General features: G+C 39.3%; 1 protein-coding gene across 4 annotated transcripts in view; it reads left to right on the forward strand.

Moving 5' to 3' along the window:
• Positions 1–2,201: 2,201 nt before the first annotated feature.
• Positions 2,202–26,143, forward strand: part of CNKSR2 (connector enhancer of kinase suppressor of Ras 2) — a gene marked incomplete at both ends in the record, with an annotated part of 204,118 nt that continues 180,176 nt past the window's right edge. For all 4 annotated transcript variants that reach the window (XM_079536249.1, XM_079536250.1, XM_079536251.1 and 1 more), the window contains one exon: positions 2,202–2,265. In XM_079536249.1, the coding sequence (XP_079392375.1) occupies positions 2,202–2,265 (64 nt within the window). The remainder of the gene's footprint in view (positions 2,266–26,143) is intronic.

Raw genomic sequence — 26,143 nt, forward strand, 5'->3', positions numbered from 1 at the left:
AGCTCAGGGTCAGTGCATCTTCTGTTTATTGTAGTGGGGGAGTAAACTCCCTTTTACAGTTCCATAATTTGCTAGAACCACTGCAAAGGGGCTTTAAAGTGATAAGCACTGTTCACTGGTTCAGTACTGGGTCACAGATGCTATACTGAGAACCTGACTCTAGCTCCAGATTAGTCTAGCAAGCTATTAGGGATCATAGTGCATTCTGTAATGAGGAACTATAGGGCTTGGTGCATATGTTCTGAGAACTTATTTCCCCTCTCCTCACCTATAAATAACTTCTCAACACAATCGGAATCACACAATGATGTTATGATTTATATGCCAGGTTTCAATCTGATCTCAGGTATTCACTTCCAAACCTTTCAAAATACCAGTTTCTAATTAAAATTATGACACGTTCTTTCAACAATAACCCAGTATGCAAGGACCTGCATACCTTTCAAATCTTTCATAAGGCAAAGAGTCAGCCTTAATTTGCAAGTAAAGTTTACTGTTCTGTTGGCTTTAGGTAATGAAAACTTCTTAGAAACAGACTGCCGTGTCAGGAATGTGGCACAATATGCATGGCTAGAGCCAATTTTGAAGGAAGTTACAGTGTCAAATCGCCTCTTTTCAGTAGAAAAAACTTCACTCTCAATTATAAATGCAATTCCAGCCTGACCTTGAGTGTGTCCAGGAATGGGGCATCCATCACCTCTCTGGGCAACCTGGATCTCCAGGGAGAGGTTATGGATCCTTTGAGTGCCTTCCTGGCACTCACTGCCAGAATTTCAGTCCCACATAATGAAACATGAGAGCTTGTGTCACTGCTCATGCTATTCAAAGGGATGCCTTTATCATTGCTGCTTAGGGGCTGAGGGAATCCTCTTTTTTTCTTCATGTACAGATATTAAATGTCGGAGTCAGCAGCTGGCATTCTGCAGCCGTCAGAGGGAATGTCTTGATGGCCATTGCCTCAGTGTTGGCAAGAGGAGCAGGGGGGATGTAAATGTAGGCAAAAATCGGCACTAGCCAACTCAAAGGAGGAAAACACCCTTCAGTGGTATTTATGCTTGGCCTGGAGCTCTGGGAGGACAGAGGCTACTAGAAAAGTTGATGGAGAAGCATTCACAGCCATCGTAGGAGGAATCCCTTTGCACTGTGAGGAATTCCTACAGCCAGATGGGCTGTCTCAGGGTCTGTGGGAATTGTTCCTTTGGGGGAGCACTGGCCAAGCCTTGCTCCTTCAGGATGAAGGCAGCCACCACACCTCAGTGGTGAAACTCGGTAGCCAACATGGGCCCCACTGGCTGAGCCTGCCGCTGGTCCTCCAGCCTCTTTGCCCATCACCTCTCTCTCGGGGCGAGGCAGTGAAGTAACGCCCTCTCCTTTCCTTCTCTCCTCTCAGGGCTCTTTGGAAGCAGTGGGTAAAAACCGCCATCTATCACCGGCATTTAACAGCCTGGCTTTCCCCAGAGGAGAAAAAAAAAAAAAAAGGGGAAGGACGGAAGGAAAAAACCAACCCTTACCACCCACGCAGAGATGCTTTTTTAAGGAAAGGGGAGAAAAAAAAAAATAAAGCACAGAAAACCCAACCGAACAGCAGCGATCCCCTTGGCTGAGCTCCCCGTTCGCCCCCGGCGCGGTGCCCCCAGCTGGGCAGCAGCAGGTGCTCATCCCCCCGCACCTAGCGACTCATCCCAGCCTCCCCCAGCCCCGGGCGGCCTTCGGGTGCCGCTTCCCATCTCTCTGGGAGATATTTTCGGGTGACGGGAGCCACCTCGTCATTTCCGCCAGGAGAAAAAGACCCCGCGCACGGGAACCGCGGCCTCAGAGACCCGGTGGACGCAGCCTCAACCCCGCCGCTCCCCGCTCCGCTGCCCGGCAGCAGAGCCCTCGCCAGGGCTGGGAGCCGCCCTCGGGGCCGCGGGGGCGGGAGGCGTCGGAGCGTGCCACCGCCTCCTCCCCCTCCTTTTTCCTCCTCCTCCTCCTCCTCCCCCTGCCGCCGAGCCGGCAACATGAACTGAAATCCCTAGAGAGGAACAGAGGCGGCGAGCGAGCGGAGCGGAGCGGAGGCAAGCGGGGCTTTAGCGGGGATTTTGGCTCCTTCGGGTAGAGGAACGGCCCCGTCTGAGGGCAGAACGCTCCCGAAGCTGCGCACAGCCTCGCCCCTCACCCGAAGAGCGGCGGCCTCTCGAGCCCCGCGCCGCCGAGCCCCCATGGCCCTCATTATGGAGCCCGTCAGTAAGTGGTCGCCGAGCCAGGTCGTCGACTGGATGAAAGGTGAGCGGCGCGCCCCGCGTCCTCCCAGTCCTCGTCCTCATCCCTGCAGGTGCTCCTAGCCGACTCCCCCCGTGGTTTTGGGCAGGGGTTGGGAAAGGAAGGGAGCGGCTGTCGAGTCTTCGCCATCTGAGGGGACTCCGGGCAGCCTCGGGGCTTGGGGGTGGGAGCGGCCGGCGACCCCCGACGGCCGCAGCTCCGGAGGGGCGAGAGGGGGCCGTGCCCGGGGGGATTCAGGCATGGGGCGCGGCAGGCAGTTCTCAGCGGAGTCTCGAAATAAAAGTTGGACCCGGGGGAGGGCACCCGGTGCCTTGCCTGGCGGCAACCAGCGATCTGCGTTCGGGGAGCGGCCCCCGCCGCTTGAGCGGCCCCCGGCCCGAGCTTCGTTCCCGCAGTGCGCAGCCCCTGGAGTCGGCACGGAGGGACGCGCCGCTGGCGTTAAGCCGGGTGCGATGTACGGCCATTTGTTGGGCTGCCATTTATTTGCACGGCTCCTCTGCCTGTTCCCGCTCCCTCACCTGTCACCTTCTCTCTTCCCCACGTATAGTCTATTGATAATAAAACTTGGACTTTCTGGAAAGGCTTCTCTCTTATTCTTCATATACTGGCTTGGCTTTAAAACTCCAATTTAAAAAAAAAATGTTTTTTTTCTCCCTTTTCTTTTTACCTTTAACTTAGTCTGCAGCTGTGTTTTGAATAAATCACTCTCTGATATTATATATCTTTTAATAAAGATAGAATGACCGGATGGGTACAACTTTCGAACAACTGCTACATTGTGGGAGTTCCTTATAGCGTTCTGCATGCTACTAATGTGACAGTTCCATCATCCTTAAAATTTCAGGCATATAGCATATGTTCTCCATGCTGGCGTTTATAGCTGTCGAGTTATAATTGTGGTCAGTAATGTACATAGCTTTTTGCAATCCATAGAATTTTAAAAGCTGAATAACGTAATACTTCGTATTCTAAGGAATTAGCAAACATAACTGGCAACTTGAAGGAGCTGCAGGTGAGCAGCACTAAATGCAAGTCCATTTCAATCCCGGAATGTTTCATTGCAGTCATTTGGCTTGCAATGTTTTTTTTACTTCTAAAAAAGCTCATGTTGGGGTTTTTTCAGAGCAGTGTCTGAGATACCTTCCTAATGTGTTGAAAATGCAAAGAAACAAACAAAGAAGCCCAAAACCACGGATGAGCTTCAGAGATCCCGTTTTTCAAACACTGCAAAATTGTAATACATCACATACTTCTTGTAAGTGACAGGTGAAGTGCATGCCATGTTATGTGTCTGTATTGCTTCAGTGTAGAATTAGTTATTTAAAACCAACAGGCTGACTACATGAAATCCAATATTGAAAATAGTGCAGCTGGAGGAGGGTTCGGAGTGAGAAGCCTGGAAGCGACTCGTGGGGCTGTAGGTCTGCTAGGAAAAGAATTAGGTGGACTTTACAGGGAAAAAAAGTGGGGAAAAAAGTTACTGCAATCACGCCTACTGTTTGGGTTATGAAGCTTGCCTTTAAATGTTCAAACTGTTTATTTTGGTGCAAATGCTCATTTGTTTTTTGAAATACTTCCATTTTTACTGAGCAAACAAACTTACATTGCTTCAAGCTTCCACTTCTTTGTTTTGTATTCTGCAGAGCTGATGACACTTCATCTAGAATGATGTGCACAGAGGTAACCTACCTGCCTCTGGTGAGAGCTGTGTGAGAGAATCCACCCACACACCTGAGGTAGTTTCAGACGTAGAAACAAGTAGGACTGGCAGCTGTGTGCAGGTCACTCTGCCTGGCAAAGCTGAGGGAAGGACAGCAGTGGGGAAGGGCTGCAGCAACTTTGTTTTCCTGACTTATCGTTTGAACACAGTTGCTGGAATCCAGGTGAAAAGACATTCTTTAATTGTGTTAAGTGCGTAGTTTCTGAGAAACACAGTCCAGAATGTCGCAAAAATAGCTTGTATTGGTTATTTGGAGAGGTACCTAAGCAGGTATATGCCTAAAAATGGGAATGAACGCATCTTTCTCAAGAGAACTTCGGGGTGAGTGCATTAGTGGTCTCTGCATTAATAGCACTTAATTTTGGTCTGCAGAAATTACCTTCAGCTCCATGACACGGGAATATTAGGCTGAGTTACTGGGGTTATTTTAACGAATTACAAATGCTGAACTTGGTTTTAACCTCTTTCTTTGAATAAGTGCCCTGTTATGTAATACGCTTGCTAAAAGCACTTCTGTAAAGAGTATTCTTCAAAACAGATTTCAGTGTTCAAAGCACAATCTTTCCTGCAAAAGGAAAATCCTACTGTTTAACATTGTTTACAGTTATCTGAAAGCAAGGGGAAATGAAACACTTTGGATTTTATTGCTCTCAGTGTTTCTGTGATGGTCTTACTGGTATGACCTGAACGTTTGCAATAAATTCCCTGTCTGGAATTCTTTATTTAGGCAAAAGAGCCGTGACATCAGTAGCATTTTGTTCAGAGCATGATAAAGCATTGGGCCTAGCATTAAGGATGTGAAAAATGAAGACAAAGAAAGTATTCCAGCCCCGAAGCGTTACATAAAAGTGCCGACTCTTTGCCAGATGGCTGCATGGGGACTGGGCTCAAGGCGGTGGGTGTTCACCAAATTAATGCAGCCTCCCCAGTGTGCTTTCAGTTTTTAATTTCTTAACATCCACAGTAGGACTGGGAAGTTCTTACTGCTCCTTGGGCGTAGCACTGCTCATAGGTGGAGTTGGGCATGGAACTGGTTATGTGTGCGAGTAAACCGCTGTCTAAATTTTGCCTTGTGAAAATGTGTACAGTAAGGTGTTGTGGATCCAATTGTGTGAACCAGGTGATGTTAACCAATTAAAGCTTTGCAATTGAAAATGGGAGCCTGTGTCAGCAGATGAGTTCTTGTCTGTTTTGAAGTGAACTCACCAGCACTGAATTGACTGTCACGGAGCTGGAAAAAGAGCAGATGGATTAGCTCATCTCTCCCACAGGATGGCATATTGGATGTGCAGGATAAGATGAATATTTAAATTGATTCAAACTGCGTGTTATTTCACTTTTCATATATTTAGTACTAATTTTAAAGGCCCTGCATGGATCAGTGAGCTGAAACTGTGTCAATCAACTCCTCTGCCTCTCCTTTTGAGGACATATGTGGATTCCACTCCAGCGTTGCAAGATGTTGGCATGTTGTATGGGCGGGCGTCATTGAGCATCATGGCTTTCACTGAGTTGTGAAGGGAGCTTGTCAGATGTGCTTTGGATTGCTAGGGCTCTGAGCAAACTCAAAGACAAGGCACTCAATTACCTTCCAGCCACCAGGAGATTTTTAACTGGGTCTTGTAATTTTCCTTCTTTTGTTCCAGGTTATTTCTAATAGCTGTCGTTTAAGGGCTTGCTGCTTTTAACAATATTCTAGTTTTAATTCAGCACCATTTTTGCAGTGGGAAATGTGTTCAAAAAGGCAACCCATCTGGAAAAATTAAAATTACCTTATGTAAAAAAGATTAAATATATACTTTTTTTTTTTTTTTTTTTTTTTTTTTTTTGGTAAATGACAGCTTATAGAGCTTGTACTAAGCTCATACAGCTTAAATTGTTGTAATGGTAGTAATACTAATCAAGCTGAATTTTGAAGCATGGAGATACTTTAAAAGCTTTTAAAGCTAAAGAATGTGGTCTTTTTACCTACATAAAGTGTACTGTACCAGCATTTAGAAGGATGTAAATATTTAGGACTAGTGGAAGAGAGAGGCTGGTGTGAATGTGCTAGCAAAGAGAAAGCAGAGTGTGAAAGTTTCTCCTTTGGGTAAGTTAATGTTACATGGATTTAAGAACAGAGTTTCTCTTTGCTCTTCGTGTGCAGAGATTCCCATTTTCAGCAGTGCATTTGCACAAAGTCATCAGGGGCTGCTGACAGCTGTGTGCCAGTAGGTGTAACGGGAACTGTTTGTGCTTCAAGAAAATGCAAGGGTTTGTGAAAAATGCTCTGAAACCAAGACTGTAACACTTAATAATAATTAAAATCTTGCTCTGGGGACCCTTTTACTGCGTGTGCATAGCCCTAGGACTTCTGTGGCAATATCCCAGGTTGTTCTGTAGTCTCTAAACTATGAGCCTGCTCATCAGTGAAGGCACCTTACCTTTCGCAGCACTGGGATTTAGACTTCATAAACAATAAGAATGACCACAGAGTTACTGTCAGACCTACTTGAGAAGTTCATTTTTTGCCTTGGCTTTTGCTAAAGAAGATTATTATGGACAGAGGTTAGGAGAAAGCTTTTTCTGAAGTGTAGGATTGACTGTGACACTGCAAATATCTTATGAGCATCTGCCTCATGGTAAAGAGGTGGTGTGCTTGCATGTATGTTATGTGCCCTCATTTTGAGCTTTCGATTTTATCCTCTTCAGTTTTCTTTGCTGTGTTGAGTTAAAGGTACTTTTTTATACTACTTGTTGTTGCTTTTGAGCAACAACAATTAACAAATATAACTTAACAAATATTTTAGAAATAATGTGTATTGCTAAATGCTCCCAGAGAAACAAAAGATGGAAATCTAAGAATATGAAAAATACATGCTTTCTAAAACTTAAATTCATTGTAAGGATTGTGGTAGATGACTGATAAGCTGCAGAAGAGTCATCAACTTGAAAAGTCATGTTACATTTTACATACATACACCGTATGTAAAATAGATCAGGTGTTTAACATTTTGTTAGCATTAAAACAGCATTTTTTTTTTCCTCCCAAGAAAAGCAAACCAAAATTCTACGGTATCAGAGGATACATACAGTTGTCCATCAGCTCTGAAGCAATGCTATTAAATGCTATTAAATGTAGCTATGAGTTTTACTGTAATGCCTAGCAAGAAAACCTGTGGAAAAGCTGTAGAAAAAGACAAAGTGGTACCACAGTTGGAGCTTAATTATGATGAAATCCTGAACTTGCTAATTTAAAGGTAGTTAATCCATTCATAAAAATAATAATTTCACTAAGAGGATTTTGGATCCTTGCTGAAAGGAGGAGAGGGGAGTTTGTATGAAGAAAGGTTGTCCCCATCGTGAGTCAAACTGTGCTATTCCAAACTTCAGTTTTAATGACACTTGTTTTAAAACTGTAGTGAAGGCGCCACTGAAAGATCTCTCTCTTTCACTTGTTTATTCTTCTCTGTGAATTTCTTTTTTCTTGTCCTTATGACATTAGGAATTTTAATAGCATCAGTGGCCACCGTTGTGGTGATATGCTTTAAAGCATATTCATGATTAGTAAACCTCTCCTGCCATCATTTATCACCAGAAAATAAAACTGAAACTCCTGTGTAACAATGCCTGACGGCCCTGGTGTTGCCATAGCAAAGGCATTGTTACATAAGCAGCCACTCTGCAAACAATTCAAACAGTCAAATTTTAAGCATAAAATGAACATTCATTTCTAAATTAATGATCTTTTTGGGATTGAACTTTCCTAAATTAGGAGATTTCACTCATTGACAGAATTAATGTGCAAGCTGGGAAGCTCTTTCAGCACTGCCCCTTTACACCTTTATTTTGCTTGAACATATTGTTCTGTTTCTGAAACATCTGTTAGTTTAAATATGGCCTCACAATATGTTTTCTCAAGTGTTGTGGTTTTTTTTTTCTGCAAAAGTTCATTGAAGTTCTGTATTCTTATCTTACTCAGATTCATTTGCACGCTGTTGTATTAAACCAAGCAATTTGTTAATCATTGTCAAGAATTTTGCAAGGCAGTGATATAAACCAGATCATTTGTCAGATGAGAATTTTTAAATATGTATACATTTGTATTTTTAGAATCATTGCAAGTAGTTGCCTTCTAGTGCTCCAATAATTATAAAAGAGGCAGTTTTATTTTCTAAAACTCAATTGGCAAATGGTCTAGCCTTCCTGACTGATTCTCAGAAGGGCTGCTAAACTTTAATCTCAGTAACTTACTGCAGCATTTGATGGTACTGCATTTTGTAAGGGCCAAGTAGTATGTGTTACTGATTTCCAAAGGAATAGCACAAGGCTGTTTTCTTTGTGGGTGGGCTAGTGTTTAGAAGTATGCAACTAGTAGAAAGAGGAACATAGTTCCTTGGGCTCTTATTTTATGTGGCTGTTGTTTCTTTTTCAAGAGGTCATTATTTCCTAATTAAATTATAGGATAACCATAGTAGTGATCTGCTGTAACAAGTACCCATTGCGAGATAAATTTAGATTTCTAGATCCAAAAAAGCAAAATTGTACTACTCTTGCACTTATTACTTAAATAATTTGTTTAATGAAATCTTTAAAATTTTAGCTTAGGAGCTGACCAGTTATCAAGACAAATGCTATTGAATAAGGATTCCCAGATATCTTACTGAAAAATTGCAGTTCTGGAAGGTCTCTGTCATGGAATGGCAAAAAATACATTTTCTTCATTCTCGTCTTTCAGCTTTTCAAAGGCATCTACATTTCTCTCTTTTTTTTTTTTTTTTCTTTTTTTTTCTTTTTATAAGTACGGAGGGAGAGATCAGTTGTATTTTTTTGAGAAGAAAAAATTTAGAGGATTAATATTAGGCCCATGTTATAGTCAAAATACAGAGGAAAGCAACTACCATGTGTGCAGGGTATTCAGTTTCACCTTGTGGAAGAGTTGGATCTAACAAGATACTTGTTCTTAAATTTAGAATAGTTGACTGTCCTGAACCAAAAATCTGCTGTTTTCAACAACGTTCCTGCAAGTGAGGGATGAAGTGTTGGAGGACACATATCCATCAATTTGTGGTGCCCAAGATGAGCATTGTTATTATATACATTCCTTCCTCACCTTATATGGGAATTAGGAGATGTCTGGTGAATGAAGGTATTTTTTTCCAGTGCAAGGAATCTCTCTTAATATAGAAGGAATTCAGCAATGTCTACATCAAGTCATTTAAAAACGCTGTGATCTTGAATACCTAGCCTTTTATGTTCTACTTATCTGCCAAATTATGTCATCTTTGAGAAAACAGCAGTGGGCATAAGCACGTAAGGTATCTGGCATTTCCTGTTTATCGGCTTTTTTTTTCTTAGGTAGAAATTTAGGGCACTTGGTACCTCAGATGAAGTGTCTAGAACAGTAATTTCAAAGTGTTTGGCCTTACATGATGAACATCTGCTGCAGTGCCATATGGTAGGAATTTCCAAGTAAACTGTTAATTAATATATGAGTTTACTAGAGTTAAGCCGTAATTAAGCTGTATTCAACTGAAGTGTATTATTTTAATACAGTAGGATACAAAGTGCTGCATTTTTGTATTATACTTCTTATATTGAGAAGGAGAGAGAAAAAGAAAAAAACAACTTGATGAGAGTTAAATTAAAGGTTCAAGTACCCTTTTTAAAATAAATAGTTTAAGTCATCAGCTTCAAACATCCATTGTTTTGAGTGGAATAAGGTCTTTCTCTTGCTAATGCTAAATTTTAGATTGCTAATGCTGTGGAGATTCTACTAGTAGGGCTTTACTGGTATCTGGACTGTAACACATTGGACCCTGTATTTTCAACTGGCAAAGCCAGGATGGATAACATTAGAATATGTGCTGTCTGGGTCATTAGTGGAGGTCTGGCTGAACTGTGCAAGCATGTGAGCCATTTTCAGATAACATGAAATACCAAGCTGACAGGTTCTAATGAATTCTAGAGTACATCTGGAAGAAAGGGAAAAAAAAAAAAAAAAAAAAAGCCCTACAAAAAAGGTGCAGGTCTGTCTGCTGGGTGGTGCTGACTGGTTCATGCCTAGTACCTTGGACCAGTACCTCTGGTGGAACAAAATCATGCTGTGTGCGCTGGTGAAAATGATCTGTAGGAGTGTTGGGGTGGAAACTAAAGGTGTGTATGAGTAAGGATGCTGCTGGGACCTCTTCCTTCGCTCTCCTCTATGGAGCAGGATGGGCATAGCCAGGTGTAGAGCCTAGGTCACCTCTAAAAGACTCTTAATTCTCACAGAGGATGACTGTTGGCCTTACAGAAGTTTACAGTTTAACAAAAACATATTTATTATAGAATTTATTTTTAGTTTGGCCAGTTCCACCAGTTGCCAATAGCTACAACTATAAATGACCTATTCTAAATATACACTTTCTTCCCTGGTCTCCCTTCTTTTACCTTTCTCTCCTGATAATCTTCACGTCAGTAGAAAGGTGAAGAAAATCTTCCTCTGCACAATGAGGCCAGGTAAATATAGGTGGGACATTTCTGTGCTGACTAATTCACTTCGTGGCATTTTTTCCTCTGAGTCAACGCTGAAACCATTCCTGGAGATGCCAGGGGTGTTTAGTCTCTTTACTGAGATCTGAATCTGAAGTCTTAACCAGGTGTGGTTGCTGAAGACCACTGGCACAGTGGCACTGCCACAGCATTATTGCCATTAATAATGCAATTTTTGAAAACTTAGGCATTACAATAAAGCCAGTAACTGGCATTATTCATTAGGGTGGGGAAGTTAAACCTGGTGCCCTAATAGCATTTCATTTTAATAATTAAAATCTTTGTAACTGAATTCCCCTCATTGATATTCATGGCTGATGTGTGCCTTCTTTACTTCGTTAATTGCACTGTAGTTTTGCTGGGTGCTTTTGCATAGCTGTTGTTTTGACTGGGTTTTGTAAGATTTGCAAGGCTCCATGTCCTCATTTTCTTTTAGCTTATCAAGAAATTGTGCAGGGTTCTATTGAAAGCAATGTGAAAGTTTTTCTCTGAAAAACTGACTTGGGTTGAATACAGTTGACTACTGTGAATATACGCTTGTTCTGCTTGTGTAAGCCTTTTAAAAGCAATCAAAATTTTATTCTTGTCTTTGCCTAATTTACGTGTGAATGAATTGTAGAACGAAATATTAAAAAAACAAAACAAAACCAAAACCAACAAGAAAAATACAAAAACACTTATTGAACATACAGCACTTCTATCTGACTTGTTTACTATTCTTTTATAGTCGTAGTCATAACCATGAACTGTTTGTCTCCGTTTCTCCAGGCATAGCTCTTTTTGGTAGGCCTTGTTTTACTAGAGCCAACCTAATCTTAAGCAAACCTGTTAGGGTGTTTTTTTATTTTTGTAGTCTGCTTGTACTTGTTTCTAAAGTCTTCTATAATTGCACTGTGATGAAGTGGTCATTGCTGCTTTTCAGAAAGGTGTTTATTGCTGTTTTTCAAGTATTGCGGTCTTACTGTTAGTTTAACCTCAAATGTGGAGGCTTATTGTTTCTTAAGTTTCTCTTTATGTCTTTTAGTACAGTGTTGAGTGTTGCATCCCCTAAGTCCTCTTGAAAATATCTGTGGTCAGTAACTCCATTGCTGTGTATTGGGCTTTTAAATTAAATGTTATCTTCATTACTTTAGCCTTTATTTCATTGTATGTTTTAAACCTTTTGGATCTTAGCTGTTTAATGCAGTCTGTGGTCAAAAGCCTTTTTCTGGAGTTCTGATAATTGAGTCCAAGAGCACAGTGTAGCATTAACAATTTGTCATGCACTGAGTGTGGATCTGGGAGGGGTTCAGCCTGGAATCATAATCACTGCATGTAAGAAATTTCCATGGAAGTGTCATTCTGAACCTTTTAAGGAAGGAAGGAGTACTGTTTATTATCGGAAAAATAGAGAGCTATCTGTAAGACAGCATTCTGCGTGAGCAAAAAACAAAACAACACCTATTTTTTTTAACAACTGCTTATTTTACAGCCTTTAAAACATTGTTTTAAATGTCTGCTTTAGCAAATTACATTACTAGCATAGCGCATTTGAATGCCTCTGTGAGTGATGAAGCGGTCCTTGGCAGCTAAAGAAAATACAATGTTGCATATGCAATCGTGAGACTTTTGTGTTCTCAATTAGCATGTTTCCTTAGTGGTTTGTTTATTTATTTATTTCCTTTTAATTAATGTATTTGTGGTCCTGGTAACTATGTTGGTTTGAAGAAGACAACTTGAGATTTGTGGCAAAGCTAATGAAGTATTACTTGTTATCTGTATTTCTACCAGAAATGCTGGTTGTTTAAAATTGTCTTTCAAGCTCAGCCACTCAAAGTCTTGTGAAAAACAGTATGCTTGGTGCAAGGCAAAAAAAAAAATCACTTTCTTGCAAAAATATACTCTGTGTACCATGCAATATTGAGAAGATGTATAGAAGATGAAATTTGTTGTGGAAGGTTAAGGGTAATTTCAGTTCCTGGAAGTTTTCAAAGGTAGTTTAAATGAAACTCACTGTTTTTTTTAATTTTTATTTTTTAAATTTTTTTCTCTTTTGATCGATAAAACCGTTTTCAGTCACTTACTTCAGCATCATTTACTTTTTCTCCTTCATCCTGTGCACTGTCCTTCACTCCTTCTAAGCCACAGTGAACTATTCAATTATGAACTGGAGGTAATGATTACTAATGAGATATGAATGAGTAAACCTGAATAGACTGGACAATTAGTTACTGGCTCTGGTATCAGATCATGGGATTTTTTGTGTGTTCCTGAGGTGCTCCTTTTTGAATCAAGGTGCGGTATTGTGCTCTAGGTGGCAATGAGTTGTAGAACAAGCTTGCAAGATATTGAGTCCTGAATGATTTTTGTATATGCACTCAAGCTTCTGTTTGGAGATGCTAGTTCTGTTCATAACAGATTAACTGAAAATGTAACTTCAGTGTATGGAGTTGCTTCAAAAAACAAACAAGCAAAGTGAACATTTTTCTTCAAACTGAAAATAAGGTAAATCAGAATACAAATGTGACTGCCTGGATACTCACAGGATGAGGAGGAAATTAAAAAATAGATAAGCAAACAAACCTTACCTGTGAAGATGCTTGTTTTTCAGTTGATGATATATTTCAAGCTGTGGTGAGGGTGGCAACATTGTGAATCTAAAGGAAAAATGGGCATGCACATAGCTCTTCAATTGCATGTACGTGAAATTAGTTATTTAACAGGTAGAATTAAATAGCAGTTAGGAATGTTGTCTTGTTGCTTCATTATTGTTCTTTACTATATGTATGTTCAGTAACGTGGTCTATCTTTTGAAGGTTACTGACTTAAAAACAGCTCTATTTATCCTACAAATCAAAACTGCAACTGTTAAGCCTTTACCCTCTTTTTCATTGTTCTAAAATACTTGAAGCTTTTTCTTGCATATTTCTGTATTGATAAAACTCTCAATTCAAAATTGATCTCAAGAAAAATTGAAAAACTTGAAATGAGATCATGATCTCTGAAGGGAAATGTTAATGTGTCCCTCTGAAGGGAAATTATAATGTGTGTATTATATATATATATATATATATATATATATATATATAAATAGAATCTTTGAAATTATTAGGCAGTTCATAATTTGTAGCTCAAAGTTTTTGGATTCAAAGCATCTCAGTAACATAAAATGACATGGACTGTATTTTCTAGAAAGAAAATGGTTTCCCAGTTATGGTAATTATAAAAATGAGTAAATAGATATAAAAGAGCCTTTTAGTGTTATGATTAGATATTTAGTTTCAAGAGATCATTTAATTTTGAGCTCACAGTTTTTTGGATTTTTGTGTTCTTGTGGAACATCACAAACCCATTACACATCAGCTCTCATTGCTAAGGGAAATAAATTCATGTGGATCCCTTACTTGAATACAGTCTTCTTTTGTGTAAATAAACGCCATCAGAACAATTGACTTGAATGAACTTCTTATGAGTTCTTAAATGCTCTCTGTAAAGTTATCATCATGTGGCAGATGGGAAGTAAATGAGCTAGGAGTTCAGAAAGGTCAGATAAGGCCAGCTATAATGGCTGTACTATTTTTTTTATCGTTTTTTTTTTCCCCTTCTCTTAATGTCTTTTTTGCTGTGACATACGTGACTTTAAGTTTGCTCTGTGCACTCTAATCCAATTGGTTTGTTTAGACAAATGAATGGTTTTTTTCTTTTGCTTTGAATTTTGGCTTTTGTTTTTAGTATTAAATGTGCATATGTAATTAGGATATGTTATTAAAGATTAGATTCTCACAATGGGATGTGTGCCAGCTCTTGAAATGAAGTCATGCTTGTCAGGAGATAGTAAATAATAAGCTTAGTAAGGTTTAAAAGATGTGTCTTGCAAAATATTAGACCTTGTAATGAGCACAAAGTGACAACAGCACATAAATATCAATTGTTCTTCTCCAATGGATCTGTTTCAAAATGAGTTTCCTTAATTTGAATTACATTTTCTTTTGCCAGTTTAATGAAACAAGCAAAAAGGGATGTTTGTCTTTTGAGAAACCACAATTTCCCATCCCACAACAATGACTTGTTTTGAACTAAGGGGGAATAATCTGACATTCATACAGTATCTTGTAATCTTAGTTCCCAAAAGGACATTAAAAAAAGAAACTACAGTCCAGTGAGCCCTGTTTAGCTGCAAGGGTTGAAATTGGGTTCCTAGCTTCACTTTTGGGACTCTATATTTTGTTTTTCATTATATGCAGAATTGTTTAGTACTTCTGGGAACAAGAGCATGGAGCATATGTTTCCCTGTGCTCTTAAATATTTTGAGTACTATTGCATGTGAGCATCTTGGCTGGTGTGTGTGGCATTAGCTGGAACAGGACCTGGAGCCAGGGATGGGTCTGTCTTCTTGCTAATTTAATCTGCTAAAACTCTGTGTAATCACACCCTGAAAGATAAAGAAGAATTTTTTTTAATGACTGCAGACTTCAATTTAGGCATCTAATTTCTGTCTTTCAAGTGCGCAATTCTTTCCGTGGCTCAAGTCAGAGTAACCTCTGCTAATGATCTGGGCAGGGGGTTGTCCTTCACTGTTTCTGATGTGTCCTCTGCTGCCTCTGGGAGCAGGGAAACTGGCACAGCTTTTTGTGGATGCATCTCTAGCTCAAGCAAGGTAGAAAGGGGTAACGGTACATCAGAGTATGTATGTATGATGGGGGAAGTGGGGTGATTTAAGTGGAGAGGATAAAAAGGGGGTACTGTGCGCACAAATTCTCAATATTTTTTTGCTTTATGTTAATTTTTAAATCATTTTATAAGTTACGTTCATAAACTTTTTTGAAAATTGCGTGTATAAACTCTTTGATTTGGGAGATAGAGTATGAGATGTTACCCTGAGAAATTGCCTTCTTGATAACCAAATGTTTCACTTAGATTAATAACAGAACAACAAAACCAAATAAGTAATGAGGAAAATGTTTATTTAGTAGTTTAGGGATGCTTTTAGGGCAACCAAAACCTCTACCACCTGATGCTGAAATTAAGTAGCATTATACCAAGTAGCAGCATACTGCTATGGGCATCCTGGTATTAGATGCTTCATTTTTGGCTAACACCTGGAACTTATGTGTTTGTTATTGGAAGGCCTTAAAAATTCTTTTGTAAGAAGCTGTTATCTTGCCTGTCTCAACAAAATCACAGAAAATGTTTAATTATACTACAGAGTCTTTTCCTGTGTGCTGCTGTACCTTTTGTATTGTTTGGATCACTTTGGCTTCAGCAGTGTTTCAGCAGCAGGTAAAGAGGCTGCTTACCACCCACTGTACTGCAGGTCCTCCGGGTCCCCCTCATTACAGGGGGAGAGGAGGTTAAATGCATTCTGTGATCTCTACTTTAGGTAGAGGCAGAGCATTCACTTCTAAGTGACTGGCTGCTTTTTTTTTTTTTAATGAAAGAAATTTGTCTTGTAACAGCTTTATATTCCCAACTAATTAAAATCACTGCATTATATTGTTCTCTGTATATCCTGTTTGGTAGGCAGAAAATGTTTGCTCTTTGACAGAATAATTTCTTGTTGATGTTGGTCCTGGACTTGTGCAACTTAGAAAATAAGGCACTAAAGCATTTTATGTATTTGGAAATGCAAAGACTTGTTAATCATTAATACACAAAACATGTTTAGTCTTGCTTAGCATCACAATATACAATTTGTTCTTCATGTTTAAGTGCCTTAGCATTATGGCAGGACTAAGTTGAAGGGCATTTAATTTGATGTATTAAGCTTGGGAGTGTGTTTTAAATTAGAAAATCATTACAAAACATGGTATGCCTTTCATAGCAACCTCTTTAAAAGCTGCCAGGCAGGAAAAAATATCTTTTGCAGTGAAGAGGTGGAATTGTCTGTGCTTTCTTAGGCACTTAGTGTTGTTTGATGCCTTTCAAATTATGTGAAGTCTTGTATGTTTTTCCAGTGGTCTCCTTGTTGCAGCGCTTTCATGTCTTCCGTACAGACTGGAGTGTGTACAGGTGGGACTTGAAGACCGCCATGCTGCCTGTCATTCCTGTTCTGAGATCTGGAGGTTTGAAGAACTTCACCCAGCTGGAAATCAGGATTGGTTGTAGAGATGGAGCAACCTCCTAAACCAATCAAGTGTAGCTTGCTTTTCCTCCTGTCTTTTTCTTGTGCCAAAAGCTGTGGCATGAGCTGAGGATTAACAACCCCATTACCATTTGTCCCAGCTGTCAAGCTGTCCCTTGACAAATTCTTTGGTAGTCATGTTGATGTAGATTCCATAGTGTGCTGAAAAGGAGGAGAAAAGGCATTTTTACTGCCTTAAAATCTCACAAATTAGGTTCCTATTTCATTTATTGCAGTTGAGCCAGTTGGGTTCTTTTTATGAATGTAGCACTTCTAAAAATGAAAACCAACTACCCAGTCTGATATCTCCTGCCTATCCAAAAGGAGGGGCTGGAGAAGACCTTGAGTTGACACCTTCACCCCCAAATAGAGAGTCCCTTTGACACCATGGGCTAGTGGCATGACAGGCAAGGTGAAGTTAATAAGAGCCCAAGTTTACATTAGATATTAGGAGGAAGTTTTTAACACAGGAAAAATTGCCCAAGGAGGTTGTGGATGCCCCATCCCTGGAGGCATTCAAGACCAGGCTGGGTGTGGCTCTGGGCAGCCTGGTCTGGTGGTTGGCGACCCTGCACATAGCAGGAGTTGAAACTCGATGCTCTTTAAGGTCCTTTTCAACCCAGGCCATTCCATAGTTCTATGATTCCATGATTCTTTGATTTGGAGAGAGAGATCTGGTAGCAAAATGAAAATTGTGCAAGCTTTTGAAGCCATTTTGAAGCCATTACAGTTTGCCACCTACTTCACTGTTATTCTTCTGACCAAATGTAGAATTGGAGAGTGTTTGTAATTCATAATGTGATGTTTTGGGAGAGGCTTGATGAAGGAAACGAGCTGGATGGGGACCTGTTGTCTTGGGCTCTGCAAAATATACTCTTGTACTCTAGCTTGTCATGCATGGAAAGAGAGAGGAAATGCTTGAGAAAGAAAAAGAAGAGCACTGCAAGCTTTTATTTTAAAAAGGTTATTTGATTAAATGATTTTGAGCAATAGGAAGCCCTTTGGTGTAAAACTCCTGTCTGCTCTAAACCATAGGCCTGTATTGATCTGGCACAGTGCTTACCATTGTTACAGTGCTAAGCAAGACACTACAAAACAAATTTATACTGAAGAGAAATAAACAAATGCATCCTCAAAATCCATTTCAGAAGCTCCCTGAATTTGGAATCAGCATTTTGACAAAAGCACTGATATATTCTGCTACTGTGGATTGGAGCTGGGTTTGCTTTCTGTTTATTATGAGGTCAGATGGGGCTTCAATGCATACTGCTCAGTAGGTTACAAATTACAAGTCAGATCATAATGGGACTGTAAAGATTTTTAAAAGTGCCCTACAGATAAGGCTAATAGATAATTTGGTGAATCTGTGCTAAAATGAATTCAAAAGGGGTCTTGATGAATGCTAATTTCTAATAGAGGCATAGTAAATATTGAAATTCTTGTGAGTTTTATATATATATATATATATATATATATATATATATATATATATATTTAATTTGTGGCTTTTAAAGTATTGCTTTCAGGGGTATTTAATGACATTCTCAAGGAAAATTTGAAATACCATCATCATACAGTTTGAGACTAAGTCTTTCCGGTTATGTTTACAAAAAAAAAAAGAAGATACTGAAATGTCAAGACTGCCAGCAAAAGAAGTTGATCTAGTATAACACAGGAAAAGATAAGTGATGTAATGTATTGAATAAACTATGCAGCATTTCCCTTTCTTTGTTTTGTGGTAGTAATATATTATGAAAAATGCTTCTGGTATTTGCCATGTTTTTGCTAGAAGCTCTTTCCTGGCTCTCGTTGTGGGCTAAGGCAGTGTTGTTGTGCATTTCCATGTGTGGGCAGTTAGCAGATGTGCAGCAGGTTAATTCTGGCTCTGTGGGCTGAGGCATCGCTTACAGTAGTCCCATGCATTCCTGAAGCATTAATGGGTTATTCATGTGCTCACCAGGGGTGAAATTACCTGGCACATCATGTGAGAGGCCGACAATTCAGAACAATCATACGATAAACTCTCCCATTAACAAAGAAACCTCTTTCAGGTGAGTTAATCTGTAGGAGGCCAGGTGGAGGGGGCTGATATTGTGCTTTTAATAAGATTTCTTAGGTTGCCAGCTGCCAATATTGACAAGTGTGGACTGTGCAGAGCAGAAGGCAGTCAGGAGGACTTCCTGTGTGTAGGCAGAGGCTGAAGCACCTTTGAGATCCTGCATGACTGTTGTGTGACAAATAAAGCTGTATGCGTGGGGCTTCAGTGGACAGCCTGGCAATGCTCTGGCTCCAACTCCAACAAAGCCAAAAAGCCAAGTGTGTGAGTTGCTTTACAGTGTGGCTAGAAACTTTGCAACAACTAACATTTTTGTCATTTTGAACACTCATTAGCACTTAAGATTAGCTGTTAAGAAACATGAAATGTTTAATCACCACGTTGTTTCTTATTAGCAGTAGATGCTAGTGCAAAGCTTGTTTAAATAATAGTAATTAAGTAAAAAAAAAAAAAAAAAAAAAAAAGAAGCTGTTTAAATGTTTTACTCGGATTGCTTCCATTTTAAGTGTTTAGATTATTGACCCTACATTTTCATCTCCAACGAAATAATATTTTTAAATACTTAAAATCTTGACATAGAAATGAAATAATCCTAAATGTCAATCAGAAGTTTGGAAGATTCTCTTATTGCCTCTAAATGTTTAGGCATTTTTAGTGTTTGCTGCAAAGGTGAATAATTTTAGACCAAATTGAAACTAATGATTTCTCACTTTCTTAAGGTCTTTTATTTCATTTAATATGATAAGTGTGACACAGTATTGGTTCCGTAACAGCCACACATTCACTGAATTGCTTTTTCTTCGCTAGTGCTGCTTAGATGTTTAAAAAGCCGTTTGGAGTAGGCTTCTGAATAACTGGAAGAAGATCTCTCAATTATAAGGAAAATTTATCAGCCTCAGAACTCCTCAAAATGCTGAGGTACAGCTGGATATTTAAAATGTTCCAAATAACAATAAAACAGCTAATTCCTTTGGGGGCTGTAATTGTAGGACATTTTTCTTAAATAGAGATTTATTCCCCTGCACAAAGTGGGCATTTAATCAAAAACAACTTTTGCTTCACTATATTCTAAAAGCATAGATTATGTAAAAGATCAAATGCAAACACAGATTTTAATGGTAATTTTGTGGAACTCTGAATGGAAAATATCAGTAAAACTTTACTAGTCGGTATATAACCTTCTCTTTGCTACTCTAAATCTCAAAGACCTGTTCCAAGCCATGATGGGAGAAGTCTTCGCAATGAATTTAGACGGTGGGGATTTCTGCTAGCATTGCTAACAACAAACACGTAGAAAGGTCTGTGTCAGAGGAGGTGCCTTAGATGAAAAGGAAATTGGGAGAGTCCTTGGGAGAAAGGAAGAAGAAAAGGGACTTGCCTTCTTGCAACTCCTTCCTGGATATACGCTGGGATTAGCCACATCAAAGTCTTTCCCAGCAGGAAGCAGTATGGTGAGGTGCTCCTAGCATCCACTTTGCTAGGGAAGAGTGATGCCTGGGATACGGCAGTGGGTTAGCATAGGGGAATTGGGGATGAGTAAAAGGTTGCTGTTGTGCTTTATTGAAGGCTGTTGCCCCCACTTGCAGTGATGAGGTTGGGATGAGCTGAGACACGCCTGCACAGTGGGCCCCAGGGATGAACTCTGCTTTAAAATGTCTTGGGAAAAACTGAGATGTATGAAAACAGCCTTTTGCCTCCTACAAATGCTGAAGGATGACATTTTCTTTGAGAAGTAACTGTGAAAACTCTACCAAGAAAAACGTTACCTTGTTATGCTTTCCCTGCATGTTGATGGGGTAAATTTTCTTATTAGCATTTAGAGAATGCTGAATGATGAGATGTGGGTTTGCAGAAGAAAATATTCAGCTGCTTCTTCTGTATAGCAAGGGGGAAAACAATGTCTGCGGGCCTGGCTGAAGTGTAACTGTGGTGATAGGCAGCAAAAGGCAAAATTGAAGAGTAAGGTGCAAAATAAAAATGTTGGTTATTGCTGGAACTAAAAAGAATTTTTGGGGCTTGACAAAACAAAAATTATGGGGAAAAAAAAAAAAAAAAGGCAGGAGGATGATATGCTTTACAGCTTGCAGAATCCTAAAAATATGTTTGTCCTTGGCAAAGTGTCTGAAGGTCTGAGAAGCCTTAAGATATTACAAGCACCTCGTAGGGAGACATCTGGGAGCTTCTTCGCCTGTTGAGAATTCGCTGCAGGATTTGGGCTTGAGAGCTACTTTCTGTGGGTAACATGTTGGATTTTGAAGCTCTGTTCAGAGATTAACTCCTTGACATTTAATTACCAGCTATTGCATGTTCAAAACATTGGCAATTGTGCTGTTTTGTTGTGTCTTTTTTTCCGAACATGTAGCATGGGAAAATAATGAAATTAAGGTTAGAAAAAAAATGGAATTTGAGTTATTCTGCCAATATTAAAACATTTCTGGATTGAAAAAAGAAGGAATATGCCTTATGGATGTATAAATCTCAGAATTATTTTGGGATGTGTTCATACATGTTGCACTGGGTAACATTGTTTGTTTAAAGGAGAAAACTTTTTTTGTAATATTTCTAAATGCTGACACTTCTTTTATTCTTTCAGTATTATAAAGTAGTTATGTTAACTTTTGACAGAGAATGTGAAACATGTACTCAGATCTAAGGTTTCCATAATATCATATTAATTAAAATAGTCCTAACAGGTGAATGGACACGAGTAACTGCAACTTTCCTGTAGGATTAGAGCTTTATCACCTAGAAGATATGCAAACTCACAGATACAGAGAACACTAGAGTGAACTGCTTTGATTTCTGTCAGGATGTCCACAAACTTGAAATGAAAATCATGTATGTTCTCAGCGATGAAGTCCAAATTTGAGAACTATAACAACTGAGTTGCATATACCTTGGACATGTTACTCTGATTTTCTGATTTTTGACTTTTTTCTTCCTGTAATGTAAGTATTGCAGTCATTCTAGCATTCATTTGAAATGTGGTTAGTCCTTAGTTACTTTATTGATGGTGCTATGTTTTGGGTTGCTAGTAGCTGTGAAAATCATATAATAGTGAGTAGTACTGCAAAAGTACTTTTGCACTGATGCTGTTCATCTGTTTTATTGGAGATGAAAGTTGTGCTTTCTGAGAAGATAGAATTTTTTTTTTGTTGTTTGTAATGTCTGTACATTCAGAAAGTTGTAAATGTTCAAGAACGCTTTGGATGAGAACATTCTTATTGCTTTTCTTTAAGTGCTAATATTTGTTTTAAAATATATGGGGATTCAGCATGCTTTTTTTTTTTCCCTGAAGATGGGTGTAGACCTTCTTGAGATGGCTTAGAAAGCACTGCTGCTTCCAACTGTCTTAGATATAAATCGAAACCTGTTAGTTTTATTGGTACCATTCTTTCAATTCTTTCCTTAGCATGATTTAACAAATGTTAGGGTCTACATATTTAAGCTTGTCTGTGAACGCCTATAATCCTGTGTGTCCAAATTAGCCTTCTTGACCTTATGCGCGAAAGGCGGGAAGAGACATTTTGGGATGAAGTTCAATAATGTCAGGCCAAACCCTGAGAGATTGTTTGCACAGCTGTGTCAAAGCAGGGACCAAACTGTTAAACAACCTAGCGGGGGAAAATGAATAGAAACTCCTGTTGGCCAGAGCACTGAATTTCCTGGACAGCGCTCAGGATGTTATGAAGTCATTGCACACAGTGGGTCAAGGCTTTTACCCATATTTTCCCCTTGCACTTGGGAATAATTCCTGCTTTGTTTTGCTTTTTTTTTTTTTTTTTTTCTTCACAATAATATAATTGGCTTCAAGCATCTAAGCAAAACTGTATATTGGTGAATGATTCACTATAGTGTACTTACCTAGAACTTCAATGAAGGGACCTTTCCCTGCCGGTGAGCTGCTTCTCTGATGTGAGAGGAGACAGTGTCTGTATATCTGTCTTGCTTCCTTGCAAATTGTAGATTATGAAACTGGACTACTGAGCAATAATTTAATCAGTGCATCAGAAGAGCATTAAGCTCCATTAAACATTGGGTCACCATCAATGTCAGATGAGTATTAAATTATGGCTTGCAACTTAGCAATACTCATCCAAAAGGCAGTGCTTAGGTTGTTGGCAAGCGTGTAACAGTTTATTATGGAACAGATGCTTCAGAGTTTAACATATGACTGGAGTGTCAAGTTGTGTCAGAGAAGATGGGCCCAACGTTAATGCAGTGCTCAGACTTCGTGGGACACATGTCAACAAATTACTCGCTACCTGAACAACGTAGGTTAAAAGAATTAAATTAACAAGATCTCCTATTGAACACTTGGAATTCAAAGCACAGCTCATTTGCCAAGGGTTGGCTTGTAATGTGAATAGGTTGTAATAAAATCTCTTTGCAAATGGTGGAGATGCACATCTTCTAATGCAGGGGGAGTATCCCTGCAGGCTCTTCAGTTTGATTTTTTTATTTTTATTTTTTAATGTAGGAGAATTATGAGTTTCTTTCTAATACTGGTGCACCGCAATATTGCCACCCTGGTACTCGGCAAATGACTTTGGAAGCTTTGCTGCTAGTCATGGGTTTTCCAAGTAGCAGCAGTAAGATGAATGTAGGGACACCTTCTGGGTGGCTTCCTTGATGTTAACAGCAGCTCACATGCTGTAGCTAAATCCTCAAGGGTCTTGTCAGTCTGCTGAACGTCTCCTGCCAGATCTGAAAGCAGTGTGCTGCAGGAGACACTGACCTTGACAGAGGGAGGAGGGTGGAAAAATGGGTGCTAGCATACTGTTGGCTTTTCCATTACTGCAAAGAGAATAAGGGGAAGATGAGGAAGAGGGGGAGTGGGTTGGGCTAGTAAATTAACAGGTGTAGTGAGGAAAAGTATCGTTAATTGCGGGGAAAAGAAAAAAACAAAAGTTGCTTTGATAGAGGCAAAGTATGCCTGATCTTTACGTAGACTAGCTTGGTGGTAGGATAGATTCTTCCACTGGAAGTCCTGACAAGATTTCCCTTCCCATCTGCTGAAGATGGTGGCTAGTTTTCTGACAAAAATCTTGTCCTGTTGTCAAGATTTTCTTATCAACCTGTAGCTTTGCCTTCTTTCCTATGTGGAAAAACTGGCCTTGTAGACTTAGTAGTAAAGTACTGTGTACTTGAGCCACACAGGCTTTCGTTTGTTAAAGGTTGCGTCACTGGTGCTCAGGGCTTGCCAGCTATAAATTCTTGCTGCTGTGTGACAACCACAATGATTCTGCTCCTGTTGGAATGTGCTGCAGATGGGATTGCTGCAGTTTCAGGTGATAGAACTTGCGGCAGCTATGTAGAAGACAAGGGTCTTCAGGGAGGAGTTCTGTCATCTGGCTGTAGGATGGGGTGCTGGGACAGTGTGTTGCAAAACTCCTCCAGCCTAGAGAAGCTTCTTCTGTCTGTAACTTTCACCACATAAGTATTGATTAAGAAATTTGAATGTCCTAAATTATCATACTGTTGTTTTTGTTTTCATAGATACACCAATGAGTTGGCAGGATATTAATGTGGAAATATTAATATTAAAAGTTTGAGAAGCCTTTTCCATTTTTCACTTTTCTCCCTTTTACAGTCATGAAGCTGGCCATTATGCAGAGCACCAGCTCCCAAAGGGACTTCATCAGGGAAGATTCCCTCACAAGAAAGGGATCGGCACCGTATCTTGACAGACATTAGATTTTCCAGACCCCATCTATCATTGCTCTGTGTGAGCACAGGGATGCATGTAATGCAGTGCAAGATTAGAACATAGTTGATACATATATGTCTAACAGACCTGTTGGCATTTGGAAATGATCATCAAGTGGTGCATTTTATATCTTGGAACAGGTGCTTGGAAATAAATAAGCTCAAATGAAGTAAGTTCTCTTCTCAAAAACATCACCCTTTAAGTCTTACTGAAGTTCAGAAAGATTTTTTTTTAATGAGACTAAAGAATTCTGTGGTAGGTAACAAGGACAGTTGTTTCCTTCACACAAAGAGGAAGGCATGCAAAGTTAAACAGAATTACTATGGTCAACAAGCTATTCATTTATTCACCTTTTATGACTACTTGAAGTGGCATCTAACCTGTGTTGCAGGCATGCTTTTAAGATTGAATATGGAATAAGGAAGATCTCGCACAGTAAAAAAAAAAAAAAAAGTATATGGGACATATATATGGGACATATATAGGACATATGGTTGTTGTTGTGTTGTTGTTGTTTTTTTTGGCTTTTTTTTTTTCCCCTAGCTTTTATACAGGTCTAGATCGGATATTAAAAGAATACTTAGTAGTTTTGCACTGTGTACTCTTTCTAGCACTTTATAATATAAAGTAAACAGTGCTTAGTTGGGCAGGAAAAGCACAACAAGCCCAAGATGCATACTATGGTTGGACATATATAGCTAGCACAGGAAGTATACAAACAACGTTTACCTCCTGGTGATATCTTGAGGAAATAGGTAGAAATATGCATAACTGGGACACTTTATCACATGTTGACTGATACAAGTATTTAGTTCTACCATTCAGGGATATCGCAGAATAAAGGATGATGATCACTCAAAGGAAACTCAAGGTCAGAGTGTTAAATCCTGTATGTTTTTGTTTTTGTTTTTTTTTTTCCTTTTATCTCATATAAGGTCTTGATATATTAGCTCATGTGAAACTGCTGCTTTTCTAAACCTGTCCGGTTTAGTTTACCATGCCTTCTATATGATTTGGTGCCAAGGTGTTTGTAAGCATGCCTAAGAAAATGCACGAGAGCATCACTTTGTCCTTTATTGCCTACTAGTAAAGATCTGAGAGCTGTTGCTGATGACTAGTTTTCTGTGATGTCTCTGGCCTCTTTCTACATTAATTATCTGGAAGGCTGAGAGTGGTGTGCATCCTCCTCCGCATTGATGTTTCTGAATATTCCTCCCCCAAAACGGCAAAATGTAGGAATTTCAGGTTTTCTTTATCTTAATCTCTGCATTGGTTAAGTAAATGGGTGTGCACAGGTGCATTAGAAAATATTAGTAGCATTAAAATGCAACATTTTGCACTAATGTATGTAGTGTGTAACACTAATGTTTGATGAAATAAATACCTCATCCTGTCTTTGTGAAGAGCTTAAGGAACAGAGGTTTCATGTCATTAATTTTAGAACTATGCAGTTAGTAGTTGGGGAAAAAAAAATATTAATTTTGTGTGATGTATGCACACATTACTTTCTATGTGTGTGCTCATCTCTTTTTCCTGGGGATATAACATTGATGAGTCTTAAGAGACAGTAACATGTCGCTGTAGATTAATTCAGTCTTTGAAGGCCTTAATTCCTGCTTACTGCTTTTTGCTCATATGGATAAATTATATGAGCAAATGATTATGCAAAATGAGAAGCTAGTGAAATTATAAGATGTCACTTAAACAGATTTTTAAAAATTTTTTTTTATGTAATTACAAGTTATGCAAAGCTGAGGACGTTATTTTGGACAGTGTATTGCC

This window comes from Tetrao urogallus (assembly GCF_951394365.1).
Source record: "Tetrao urogallus genome assembly, chromosome: 1".
NCBI classification, from domain to species: Eukaryota; Metazoa; Chordata; class Aves; order Galliformes; family Phasianidae; genus Tetrao; species Tetrao urogallus.